General features: G+C 36.6%; 1 protein-coding gene across 3 annotated transcripts in view; it reads right to left on the bottom strand.

The window, feature by feature from the left end:
- Positions 1-12,524, bottom strand: part of LOC132043504 (K(+) efflux antiporter 3, chloroplastic) — a 41,291-nt gene extending 28,767 nt beyond the window's left edge. The window contains exons 1-6 of one of the 3 annotated variants that reach the window (XM_059433984.1): positions 12,233-12,524; positions 10,714-11,094; positions 9,474-9,575; positions 7,056-7,136; positions 4,527-4,628; positions 2,178-2,255 (exon numbers count right to left, since the gene is read on the bottom strand). In XM_059433984.1, coding sequence (XP_059289967.1) covers positions 2,178-2,255; positions 4,527-4,628; positions 7,056-7,136; positions 9,474-9,575; positions 10,714-11,094; positions 12,233-12,268 — 780 coding nt within the window. In that variant the 5' untranslated portion in view covers positions 12,269-12,524. The remainder of the gene's footprint in view (positions 1-2,177; positions 2,256-4,526; positions 4,629-7,055; positions 7,137-9,473; positions 9,576-10,713; positions 11,095-12,232) is intronic. The other 2 variants (XM_059433982.1, XM_059433983.1) reach the window with 2 other exon arrangements.
- Positions 12,525-14,242: the final 1,718 nt, after the last annotated feature.

The following is a 14,242-nucleotide window of genomic DNA, read 5'->3' as shown; positions in this document are numbered from 1 at the left end:
GAGTTCCGGCCACCAAAGATTTGTCAGCTGGTATTATTTTTGTGTGCGCATCCTCCAAAATATTAACGTCGTAGCTCCAGTCATCACAAATCAAGTCAATATTCTTGGATAGATCTCTATTGCTGTTTACAACACAAATACGAGCCTAGAAGAAGTGAACCCTATGTTTTGTATCTTCATCTATTCCTACGAAACCACCGCATTTATCCCCAATAAATTTGAACGTTTCTGTAGTCCATTCATATATGGGGATTCCCACTGCTCTAATCCATCTTTCTTTTGATTTTGCCGGCGTTAACTTCGTTCCCTGTTTCCGGTGACCGCCATTCCAATGTAAGTCTCCTTCCATTCCAAAACCATTCCCCTGCCTTGACCCTGTTTGCTTCTGATTTTGAAGGAAGTTCGAACAGAAATTGGTTATGACAGATTGGAGTGACTTTCATTCCAGCAGAAATTTGCCATCTACCTAGGAACCATTTTTGTATCACCTCAGACTTAGGGCTGAAGTGGAAAGAGTCGTTGAAGCTTCCAATGAGGCATTTGAACAGAAAATGCTCATTCTCTACCTTGGACTCCTTCACCCCTATACCAGCTACCTTCCGAGACTCATTTAGAGATGGCCATTGTGAGATGTTTGCAGCTTCTACGTACGACTTGGATTCATCCGTGCGAAGAAGAAATCTTGGGTCAACAAATTCTCCTAAAAAGCCCTGAATCTTCTTAGCTATTTCACCCCAACCTCTGTTGTAACTGCCTTCTGGAATAATGATGGCAGATTTCTTGTCCCCTAGGATTGTTTCAATTCTGGTAAATCTACCATAGCTATTAAAGTTTTGTATTGCCGTGAATATGTAACTTTGTACTTTCCTGCACCATCTTCTGCATTTATTGCCTGGTTGAAGTGAAGCCTGCTTCAAAGCTTCAACTACCCACTGTAGATTGCATTTATTGATATTAATCTTGCTCCTAAACCTCCTGTTGGATTCTGTAAGGGAAAACCAGTGCTCACCTTCATTGCTAATATCAATTAAATGGAACGATTTCCCACTTGAAACAAACGAGACCCCGCGCTCCATCATTAGGCTTTAATAGGATAAGCATCGGAAAATAGTATGTCGGAAACTGGAAGAGAGAGGAAGGGAAAGAGAGTGAAAGCTTGTTTCCCAAGAGAGAGCATTTTTCTTCTGTTGCTTACAACGAAAAAGGCATAAATACTTGGAAGTAGACCCAGAATGATTTATAACTTCAAACCAATTGAAATCTTTGACATCTGAAAAAATAGAAATTCTTGTTTATTTCGGTTAAGTAACAATTTTATGAATGTTCCGGAAAAAACATGCATGTATACAAGAGGTATACCAAAAATAGAAAAACCTACAAAAAGAGATGGTTTTCTATCGGTGACACCCAATCTTCTACACCTAAAGCAACCTTAAGGGTATACCAAAAAGAAACAAGGGACAAAAGACTACTTAATGTGACAAGACTCATTTCTACACCCTCATAAGCTCTTATATTTCTTTCCCTCCAAACGACCCACATAAGAGCTAGTGGTGTAAGCTTCCACCCCCAGTGTCTTCTCCTTTTACCATAATTCCAGCTGAACGCTACCTCTTTCACCATGCCTAGCATCACCCCCAAAACGTCCCAAACCATCTAAGAATTATCCACCATAATATCGATGCTACTGGTCGACATCTTCACCTGAACCCTTGCACACAAACCACCAATTGCTTCACTTTTGGTGTAGAGAAGGTTTTGTAGATGATGTACAGTCCCTGTTAAACATCATTGGGGCCCTGTAGGTAGTTCATAGTGCTAGTTTTTTGTCTAAACTTTTACATTGTTACTATGATGTCCTCTTAAGTACCAGGATGTTTTTATAAAATATGTTAACTTTCTCAAAAAAGTGTTATTACATCGGATCCATGCCAAATGTCTTCCTACTAAAGTTCAACCTACAATGCTGCAGCTTTGTACCAGAATTGTCATTAATAAGGGATGCCAAAGAGTTCCCCGAGAAATGAATCTATAACAGAAAGAAGACTTTGTAAAATAAGCCTTTAACAAGTAGAATGCATTTGCTTGTTGCATCCCTCCTTTTCATCTCATAAAGTAGAAGGCATTTGCAGTGTTTCATTCACATATCAGGCAATTGTTGCATAATAAGAAATTACCTGCAGAACAAAAGCTGAAGAAGACAATGAGAGAGCGGCACCAATCACTACAGCCTCATCAACACTTCTAATATTCACCTGCATCCTCCTAAATAAGTTATTGATGAAGGAGCAAAAAGAGGATAAAGGAGAGTGTAGACATTGTGTAAGTAAGTGCCTAGCGAATTGCTATACAACAACAACAACATACCCAGTGTAATCCCACAAGGTGGTCTGGGAAGGGTAGAGTGTACGCAGACCTTACCCCTACTTTGGCAGGTAGAGAGGCTATTTCCAATAGACCCTCGGCTCAAGTAAGGCAGAAATAAGAGAATAGCTATACCAAAATATAAAAGAAGATGAAGAGGAGAAGAATATTATTTAATATCTATAAGAAAAAAGAAAAAAAGAAAAAAAAAAAAAAAAAAAAAAAAGAATCGCATCCATCCAATAAGTTACTGATGGCGCAGAAAGGGGATAAAGGAAAGTGTAGATGGTGTATACGTAAGCACCTACTCAATATCTATATCTTATAAATTAATATGAAAAAGAAAAAGGATGAAGCCTGGCATCCTTCCTTATGATGCCTTGCCTTCTAGGACCACCGGCTGATAGGAGATTCAAAAGATTGTTTGTACAAGCTCCAGATTTGACTTGCACGATCTGCCTGCTATAGCAGTTATTTTCTGTAGTTCTTACAGATGTAGGACATGCATTCCTTTCACACCCAACGAAACCCTGAATCAGCCAAGCTGTAGAGCTTTGGAGTAGATAAGCCTAACCATTAGCTCAAGATACTTAGTTACTTACAATTGTTTTACTAAGTAAATTTACTTGAGGCGCATGTACAAATATTGAATCGTTTGACTACCGCATCTCAAAGTTTAAGCCGTTGGAGATGGAATTCTTTCATTATATTTCAACTCTTTGACACGCCTCTTCACGTGCGAACATTGGCCTTTCTCTTGGGTTTTGTTGATGTGTGGCGTTGACACTAAAACTCAAAAGCTCTACTTGCTCTAACACTGTGTTGAACTATGTAATGTCTCATCCAAAAGTTTAAGCCGTTAGAAACAGAATACTTTAAGTCTTCGACACTCCTATTCTGTAAATAATTCTGGATCATTATTGATCTAACGATGTCTTCCCAATACAGGTTAATTGAAAGTTGAACATTTCTAATTTCCATAACACTCTCTCTCTCTCTCTTGATGGATGGTGGTGACAATTGAACTCAAAATTTTACATGCTCTAGTACCATATTGAATTTTGAAATGTCACATCTGAAGTTTCAGCCGTAGAAATCGAATGCTTTAATGTATTAACTAAGGTTCTCGACAAGCCTATCAAAAAAAAGTAATTGTGAGTAGTTATGGACCTGTCAATATCTTCCAATACAAGCTAATTGGAAGTTTGGATGGTTCAAATCTCCAAGCTGCTCAATTACAATAGAGCATTTAGAGAAACAATAGAAATGGGCTAAAATAGAGCAGAATATCTGAGGATTCATATAGTTGATTGTTGGGTCAGCCCCGTGCACAAAGCATCCCTGTTAGCAAGGTACGGGAAGGACCGCACCCCAAGGGCTGTGATGTAGACAGCCTACCCTAATGCAAGCATTAGTGCCCGCTTCCAAGGCTCAAACCCGTGACCTATAGGTCACATGGAGACAACTTCACCTTTGCTTATAGATAATCAATTAGCGTTTGCCATTCTAATAAATAGGATTTGCAAAAAATCGATGTACAAGTAAATAACATAAATATTGGTTGACCTTTACAATATGAAGTATTTTTTTATAACTGTGGTGTCCGGCCTAGCTTGCGCGCACCTCGACTAACTCCTACTACCTCCAACAACATAGGTTACAACATGATATATGTCTAAACCAATAATATTCACAGGTGCTTATGCTATTTTGCCATGGACGTCATTGTCAAATACAGTAGCGTATATAAATAAGCTGAAAGAAGGCAAAACAGTGTGAAGTCACTTCCAACTCTCTCTATAACTGATTTTCTCAACAAATACATGATTGAAAAACATGATTGCACTTTAGCAAGGAGCATAATTCTTTTTTTTTTTTTTATGTAGGAGAGAGAAAGGGAAAGGACTAGGGACTTATGAACAGAATAATATAACAAACAAAACATGGTGAAAGAAGAAGAACAAACAAGAGTAAATGAAGGGAAAGACTGATATACTACTTACTCATATCTGATTAACTACTTACCGACTTGGGTATCTTGCTTTTAACTGGTATACCAACACACTGCCTGTATCTACATGCATTTCTAGCCTTCATAAAAGCTCCTCTATTTGCTATAGGAGTTGTTTCAGTACAATTGTTTCCTAAAGGATGATACTTACCAGATCAGGCCTTGAGTGAAAAAGAAACTCCAGAATCCTTGTCCCAATAGCATCATTAGGTGGAAGCTCGAAAGATGTAAATGCTAGAGTTGATAATACAACCTTCAACATAATAAACAAGAAATAATAAGGCAAATTTTAGAACGACCACATGGTATCTAGGTACAAATATCCTAAAGGAAATCATCAGATAGATCAAACTTCAGGTATTCCATTATGCTACAGCATCAAACAATAGCACATGCTTGACTTTCATAAAAGCCTTTAACAAACAGATGTTAAGGACCTCAGTACCTAAGGACAAATATCCTAAAGGAAATCAACAAACAGGTCAAACTTCAAGCATCCTTTCATGCTGTATTAAGCAATAGCACACTGTGAAAACTAATTTCACCAGCAGAGGGTTGTATTCTAATTTTCCTAACTTCTCTAAGGCTTCGACGGGTTCATTTAGCCTAGGCACTTACATCATGTTGTAAGCATTCAAATGCAGAGGAGAAGTAAAAGTAGGGCCAGACATAATTGTTGCTGCATACGAGGCAACTTTTCCTTATCAGTTTCTATCAATATTGCCTATTGATTATTCATGAATGGCATAAATAATGTAAAAAATGTAAAACTAAAGCACAGACAAGTAATCTTATCAGTACTAATGCAAATGATTTCTCTTGACGAAGTCGAAGAAGTAAGTGAAAGTGTAACAATAAACTCTCTTCCCATGTCGATTTGCTCTTCAGCCCCTTGTCCTTAATTTTTATTAAGCAATTTTGTGCTCAAAATGCAGTTCAGCCAGATTTAAGTTTAGCATTTTTTATGACAAGGTAAATATTTTATTAAAGAAGTACCATCAAGGTACTGAGAGATTACATCAGAAAAGCAGGCATCCTTATATAGGTTGAAGAAGTGTAGAAGGTCTATCAAAGACAATGAGTCAAATCAGATACAATATTCTACCCACAAATAGAGACTTTTTAAATGTCTAGATTTTACAAGTGAAACGTTATCCTTCCTATCATTAAAACACCTATTGTTTCTTTCCAACCAGGTATTCCAGAATATGCAAGTAGGAACAGCATTCCAGAACAGTCTGCTTCCTTTGGGTAAGGACTATTTACACTAGCATCATAGAACAGGTTTAATACTTCCTGGCAATGACCCATTCAACTCCAAAAATGTCTAAAAACATTGACCAAATGTTCCTTGTGGAGGTGTGATGAAGCAGTACATGATTAGCATGTCATTGCAAAGATATTACCTGAAAAAGTATAACCTTCTCCAGAAATCACTAAAACAAATAAATAGTACAATAACAAGTACTAACAGGTTCCAACTTAAACTCAACCCTGTAAGAGAAGAAGCACTTGGGGTATCATGATTGTTAAGTCTAACAACTTGAATAGAACCGAATGTGTCAAAAAGATAGAGAAGGGTGAGAACTCTGGCTTGAGAAACTTTTAATTGAAAAAAAAAATGGCATAAAAACAAACAGCATGTCTGTAGCAAGCAGGGACTGTCTCCACCTGGTAAGGAGGAGAGAGCTGCCCTCGCTCCATCATGCTAATGGCAGACGAAGTAACATAAGCTACCTCTCTTGAGCTACCTCTCTTGAAACATGGCAGCGAAGGTTCACAGCTTATACACAGAGTTAGCTTTGATATTCATCACTGTCAATCAATAAAACAGTAAGAAAGTCTAAAACAGGATTGGAGATGCTCTTAATCAAAGTTACTATGGCATAATTTTGCACCAATAGTAAGTACCATTATCATGTATAGGATGAATTTGGTGCTAGAAGGAATCACATCCTTCCATCCTAAAAGAGAAGTGGAAGAGTAATTACTTAAATATCCGGCTCAAGTGGTACCGAAAAAGTAAATTGGTAGTCTAGCAACACCAGAGTGTAAGCCTCTATGTAGAAACCCCACTAGACATGCTACAAGGATTAGAGGAGAGGGCAAACTGATGTAATAAATAGCCCAGGAAGATGAGGTGAGGACTGCCTTGCTGAAAGCGGCTAATTCCAATGCACACACAAATGGTGTCTGTCAATATATATCCTTTTATTTTTATCTGGAGATTTAGTTATGCATTACTGATTATCCATGAGCCACAAACCATTATAATAAGATAGAAAAGGAGGATAGGGTAATGACTAACATATTTAGTGGTAACTCCACAGACAGCAAGACCCAACACCCAGTTAGTCAACGTAATGGAGTCCGAACACCGGAAGGCCAGGAAATGGTTCCAAAAGCTGAGAATCAATTTTTACTCTATGTACAACCATATCCCACATAATAATTACTAAAATCTCAGAAAATAACAGTAATAAATATCTCATTGTCTTCAAGCACAAGCCTGCCCGTCTTACATTTATCTAAAAAGCATAATGAAGCACCATTGCAACTTCTTAACAGGAATTTAATATAAAATGTCTCTTGCTGAAACGATAGAAGGTATTTTTCCATGGAATGTGGAATTTTAGTAATCTATTAAATGAGGCGATTCAATTTTTTTACGAGAAAATACCTGAGTCAGTCCCATGCCAAAAGCGAACTTTGCAAGAGCTTTCAAGCGTGCAAGTGAAAGCTCCAATCCCATTTCAAAAAGCTGTAAAAAGATATTTCCTTGAGTTAAATTCAGCCTTGCAACATTCGTAACAAACAAAACCAAGGATACAAGAGAAGAAATGTCTGATATAAAGTTCAATGCTTGATCAATGGGAAAATAGGGCATCAAAACAGATTAAGATCATGATTCTCCAAATAAGACTACCTAGAAATTTACAGAAATGCAACAATCCACCAAGCATATTGTCCTTTCAGCTTCTTAGGTACTCCTTATCTCCTAATCATCATTATATTTCTTTATGAAACTAATCACATTATATGTTGTTGGATCAGAGGATTCCAGTTACTGACAAGCACATCTCTAGTTAGGAAGTATCCTCTAAATAAACAGCGGATCCAGCTAGAAAGATAAAGAGGGAATCCATGATAGCATATGACAAAAACAGGAGGTGAAGAGAGATTTTTTAACAACAAATTGAATCTGTTATCCAGTGATGTGAAAGAAATGAAGGGAGCAATATTTTCATTCTACCAGATGGAACAGCAGAGCATATTTCCCCATTTAAGATATAGCAAGTTTGAAGTAACATAACAAGGAAAAGTGTAAAGAAACCAAGAACCTTCTGAAATATCAATTACTAGGGTTTTGTTCCCATTGACATACTGCTTTTAATTATAAGCTAAGTTCTAAGCATATGCCTTCCTTATCCTGAAAATATTTCCACTTTAGTAAACAATTGTTGATATCAGTCTTTACATTTCATGATTAAGTTGCGTATAAAACATGTTTCTGTTACTAGATTTCAGTCCTACTGAACGCTAAAAAAGACTTTGAAAGATTAACCGTCAATAGCTTGGAAAGGTGTAAAGAAACCTAGAACCTTCTGAAATATCATTTACTTTGGTTTTGTTTTCATTGAAATACTGCTCTTAATTAAAAGCTAAGTTCTAAGCATAAAGCTTTCTCTTATTCTTTTACCTTACTTATTCTGAAAAATATTCGTACTTTAGCAAACCATTGCAATATCAGCCTTTCATTTTCATGATTAAGTTACGTATAGAACAATCTCCTGGGCCAGTGGCGCACAGTTCGAAACTCGGTGGATACTGGGGTCACCCCTCTACCCTTCTCCAGGCTTTTGTCTGCAGCTGAGTTTAAACCTCTGACGTGAGGTTGACATCACAAGTTGCGCTCTTACTACTAGACCAAAGCTAGTAACTTATCATTTTAGGTGCAAATGCAGGAATTAACTACATCTTCACCCCACAAGAAAATCAATGCACACAAAAAAGTTTTAAGGCAAATAGCACAAATATATGCTATAACTTCCATCCCCACCCACCAAGTCATCACTAATCTTAACTAAAATGGCTTTGCTTGTAGGCATACATTTAACTGATTGTTTGTCATTGATCTTTCTATACGAGAACACATAATACAAATTTTTTCCACATAAGTCAAGATGCAAATGATGGGAAAGCTGAATTAAACATCAGATACTACCATATACACCATATATCGCAAGTCTATCAATAGATTACTCACAAGCCTATGCTATAAGTAATTGTGAGTAGTCATGGATCTGTCAACGTCTTCCTAATACAGATTAAATGGAAGTTTGGACAGTTCAAATTCAATAAAGCATTTCGACAAACAATAGAAATGGGCCAGAATAGCGCAGAATATCTAAGGATTCATATCGCCTGCCCCAACTAGTTTGAGATTCAAGCATAGTTGATTGATTGATTTAGATAACCAATAAGTGCTTCCTATTCTAATAAATAGCATTTGCGAAAAGTCAGAAAATCAAATTTGAAAGTAAATAACATAAATATTGGTTGACCTTTACAATATGAAATATCTTTTTTTATAATTGCGGTGACCTCAACTAATTCCACGAGGTACCTGTTACCTCCCACCAGCACAGGTACGCGAAATTATGTATAAACCAATAATATTCACGCCTATGCTATTCTGCCATGGACAACATTGTCAAATACACTAGCATATATAAATAAGCTGAAAGAAGGCGAAACAGTGTGAAGTCACCTCTGACTTTCCCTGTAGCTGATTCCCTCAACAAATACATGATTAAAAAACATGATTGCACTTAGTAAAGGGCGCCATTCTTTTTGTTTTATTTAAGAGAGTGAAAGGGAAAGGATTAGGGATTTATGAACAGAACAATAACAAACAAAACATGGTGAAATAAAGAAGAACGAACAAGGGTAAATGAAGGGAAAGACTAACAAACTACTTACTCATATCTGATTAACTATTTACCGACTTGGGTTTCTTGCTTTTAAGTGGTATACCAACACACTACATGAACGGTCAAACCCTCAAAATGGGATAAACAGCAACCAATGAGCTTACCAAGAAAAGAATCCCCCACTCTGAAAGAACTTTAACATCTGTGATGTTTCTGATCAGCCCAAATTGATTGAGCACAACTCCAGCAAAGAAAAAACCAAGTATCTGAAACCAACAAATAGATTAGCACCATATGACTACAACAGATCAGTACTACACAATCTCGCAATTTTGATGCGACTCCAACAAATGACTAGTTTACAAATGAATTCATACCATGCTTTCACGTATAAACCATTATATGCATAGTCAAACAATTGTTGGCAAATATGGGTGGCAAATTGTTTCATGGAATTTTTCACGCATCTTAAAAGTTGATCATTCTAGGAACCTACATGATTTTGTCAAGGATGCCAAAGAGTCATTCAGAGAGAACAGACACTAGATTGTTTTAATGCAGATGTGCTACAAGAGCCTTGAGCTAGACTTGAAATGTCAATTATCAGTGAAAGGCATTAAATCGCCCTCGTAGAGAGGTAAAATACAACAAAGACTTCAAGGTGATGTAAAGTTTTACTCAAATGCCAGTGCAAGTACTAAAAATGGCTGGTAGTTGGTACCATAATACAGTACTAAGGTTTTCACTGAATTGATATTTTATGTTGAAACACTAACAACTGAGTTCCATAAATAAACTCAGTGTAACATTTATAGAAAATATCAAAAATAGACAATTCCAAGTTTCTTTTTACCAAGTCAAAAAGCAGCTTTATTCTTTCTCACTGGGAAAAAACAAGTTCAGGCAAGTACGTCTTTGGGTTGAACTAGGGTGTACGATGGATATTCAGGACCTACATGTTTTAAGGTTAACTTAGGATAGAATCCAAGATACAATGTGAGCTAAGATTGATTACATCAGCTTTTGACAATATGGATTAAATAAAGGCATATACTTCCCTCAGATCAACATTGACATGATGTAGGAGAAATTAATAAGTCTACAAAAACCATCATGTGCATATTCCTGGATATCCTCATTTTGAAAGGCATTTTAGAAACTAATATCACGTACATGGCTGCTTTGACCCTAAAATTCATCAGAAAATTTTACTTCACTAAAACAAAGAGATGCTTCAGTCTTCTCTGTTTTTGCCTAAAGTATCAAATAACAAAAGGAGAGTAGCACTTGATTCGAAAAGCGGAAATCGTTCATGATAAAGTACTTATCTGTTGACACAGACATGCATAACTAATAAGATAAAGATAACAAAAAGGAAGGACTTGAATAATGTATTCAACTCACAGGGCTAGTTTTTATGGTCTTTAAGGCAGGAACAACCAGTACAGTCACAGCTAAGAATGTCAAAGTGTCCAACCCGAGGTCATTGATAACATCAACAGCACTTGCAACATCAACTGATGCATATATCTGAAACCTACACCTCAAAGACTTCCGGTGCTTTAAGATACAAATTCCTCTTCCACTGCAGGAAGATGAAAAAGGTGTACTTTTGCAGAAACCATTTGTTCCAGAAGATGGATGGTTTATCTTGTGATGCAAAGAAACTGATGAAATATGAATGGATTTGTTATAGGCATATGATACATTAGAATAATGTCGATGCAAATAAGATGCAGAAAATGTGGACCAGGTAGACCTCGTTTGAGCTCTTACAATATATCCCTGCAAGGTAAACATCGGGAAGAAAAAAGGTTAACTTCCAAACACATTGCACTTTGAAATTACAATTAGTTATCATTTATTTGTTTATATGATCACTGGACAATTTTAAACAGATGCAGCGAGAGTGAGAGACTATAAAAGAAAAGGGGATATTCAGATGAAAGCAGCACAAGGACAAAGTTAAGTAAGGTTATAGTCGCATTTATGCACTGCAGAATTCAATCATCTGGCTAGGTAATTGCACTTTTGCTCCTTTTAAATTGTGGATGTAAAAGAAAGCTGTAGTCTCGACATAATGCGGACGGTAGATACAAAAGCGGATCACATCATGGCTGTAACCTTTTTCGTATTTTAGTACAATCGATCAAGTCCAGAACAAGTGTTGCAAATCACAAAAATAGTAAATTCCAATTTTACTTTCAGTTAAGAGTAGTATTAATGTGAGGATCAAGAGCATATATGCATGCTCCATATCTGATGCCATATGAGACTATCCAAACTTCAATCTCATCTGCCTTGGCTTGCTCGGTTTATTTGGCACTTGACCTCTATTAATTTGAGCTACTTCACTGTTTAAAACTGAAAATCCAGAAGTCCATTGAGAAAAATGACTGGGACCGTTCTTAAACAGCTACTCTATATAAAAAATGACTGCGACTGTTCTTAAACAGCTACTCTATATAACAACATACCACTCGCTGATAACTGTAGACTCCAAACAACTTTTGGCCCAGATAAAGGAGGAGGGTACCGTAAAAATACTCAGAATTATAATGAATAGCTGATTGGTGGACTGGTCTATTTGCTTTTAAAAAGATAATGATTTCAAGGCATAAACTGGTAAGAAATACTTTGATTAAATGTGTTAGGATTAGAGGCTAAGCAGTCAGGATTAGATGATAAGGTCTTGCTTACATAGTTTGCATATATGTACTACCAAAAGTATTAGAATGACATAGAGTTTTATTTGCAAAACCTAAATCATTTCTAGATTATATCGGGCAAAGAATAACTTGTCATATGGATAAGGAGTGTTATTGTGCAGGTTGACAGCCAGCATAAAAATTGGAACTATGATGAATTTTGTTCCCCTGAAACCCAGTGAATAGAATTCATGTACATAGAAATTAAGGCATACCTTGGGACCTGGAGAGTGAAGGACCAAGTGACACATAGTATTATCTACTTTGAAGACAAGCTTTATGAAAGACACTAAGCATTGAGCAATGGATTTTAGAATAGAACATCAAGGCTTAACTCGATTTCTTTTTATTTTGAGTCTATTGAGAATGTGAATGGTTATGCTAAGAGCCAAAAAGGAATGAAGAGGGTGACGAGTGGCCACGCTGTTTAGAGAGAGAGAGAGAGACAAGGCTTTCAAGGAGAAACAGACAGACTTCTTTTGAAGCAACAGTTCATGGACCAAAATGGATTTTGGAGATTACGTGGCCTCCCTGCTTATGCTGATAAAATTCTGCTTTTCCATTATTTTTGGTTGTCCCTCACGCCACATCACTTTATCCCAACCCAAAATCCCTAAAATGTGATTGGCTGCCAGCCTCGCCATACTGACCAACTTACTTTTTATGTTTTTCACGTGAGCCTATTCGATTAGGTATAAAGTTTAAGAAAAAATAAAAAACTTTTAAATTGATTGGGCACAAAATTTAAGAAAAAAATAGAAATTTTTTAAATTTGTGGTGCTAAATGAGTTACATATGTTGGATCGAAATAACATGACGTCATGCGTAAGCTTATAATTACAAACCTTGAATGGCAATGAATCATACAACAATGAAAATATATAAAGGACTTTGATAATATGATATGGGTTTGGCCAATTGACATACACATGATAAAACTAATATAAAAAATTATTCTAAACCTATTGAGTGAATAAATCTCCCCTCAAGCGAAACTCTTTATAGGACTACATTGTGAATGCTTTTCTATGTGTTCTATTGTATGAGAGGAATTCTTCAATATATAGATGTCCGAAACCTTTTCCTCAAAGAAAAGGACTAGCCAAATATGGAAAAATTATATTTTGCTTTCAGAAAAAATAAAGCAATTATGGTTATGCTTTGACTTTCCTTCAAGAGAAAAGTAAAACTCAAATATGGTAAGAAAATCAGGGCAAAATCCTAACAAATCTCCCCTTTTGGCCTGAATTTTCTTGACAAAATTTGATTCGTCTTCTTCACATAATCTTCATTACTGCTGCTTGTTATGGCTAAAAGTAGGCATGGGTTAAAAATTTGGGCCTTGTGCATTAAAAGTGAGCACAGGTTAAAAGTGGAGCCCATGCGTTAAAAGTGAACATGGGTTAAAATTAGCCCAAGCATTCAAAGTAAGCAACGGTTGAAAATTTGAGCTCATACGTTAAAAGTAAGCATGAGTCGAAAATTAGAGCTCATGCGTTAAAGTAAGCATGAGATGAAAATTATTTTTGTTTTAAAAATATGCAGCAGCAGGATTGTTGAAAATATGATTGAAAAATTCTCCACATGTAGTACTTCAGACTTTTTTTTTTTTTTTTTTTTTTTTTTTTGACAAAAAAATCTTGATTATCATCAAATTGGCAAAAATCTTGATTATCATCAAATTGGGCCATCTTGATATGAATCTGCCTTAAACCAGTCTTCAACCTCGTTGTACCGTTGGCTCTGATACCACTTTGTATACGGTAAAAACCGCTATGATGAAATTGAGTTAGACCGGCAAAAGGTCGGGGTAAATTGGGAACATGGATGTCGAGTTGGAACATCGGTCCGGGTTCGATGATATTGTCACGACCCAACTCGAAGTGGCGCGGCTCGTACCCTGGTTGGGCACTTTTTTCATACGTACCTTATCCTAATTTAAAAATATTAAAAATAAACGAAATTAGTAATTTAATCATGTCAGCGATATAGCGCACGGGCCGATAAAGTAGTTACAACACATAGATAAGCCATAATCGTACGCAACACTCACGGCATTCGAACCCACACCACGTGTCTCGGACCTGCGGAACAAAAACATAATCATGTCGGAATAGACGGGGCCGTCGTGCCGGGAACGGATAAATACATAAACAACGAGAAAGTCGCCAAAATATGGGCTCGGACAAGGGAGCAATGTTGAGCGAGATAACCTAGGCGTCGAA

The sequence above is a fragment of the Lycium ferocissimum genome, unplaced genomic scaffold, assembly GCF_029784015.1.
Source record: "Lycium ferocissimum isolate CSIRO_LF1 unplaced genomic scaffold, AGI_CSIRO_Lferr_CH_V1 ctg2558, whole genome shotgun sequence".
NCBI classification, from domain to species: domain Eukaryota; kingdom Viridiplantae; phylum Streptophyta; class Magnoliopsida; order Solanales; family Solanaceae; genus Lycium; species Lycium ferocissimum.
The sequence above is the reverse complement of the archived record's forward strand: the minus strand, read 5'-3'. Positions and strand labels throughout refer to the sequence as shown.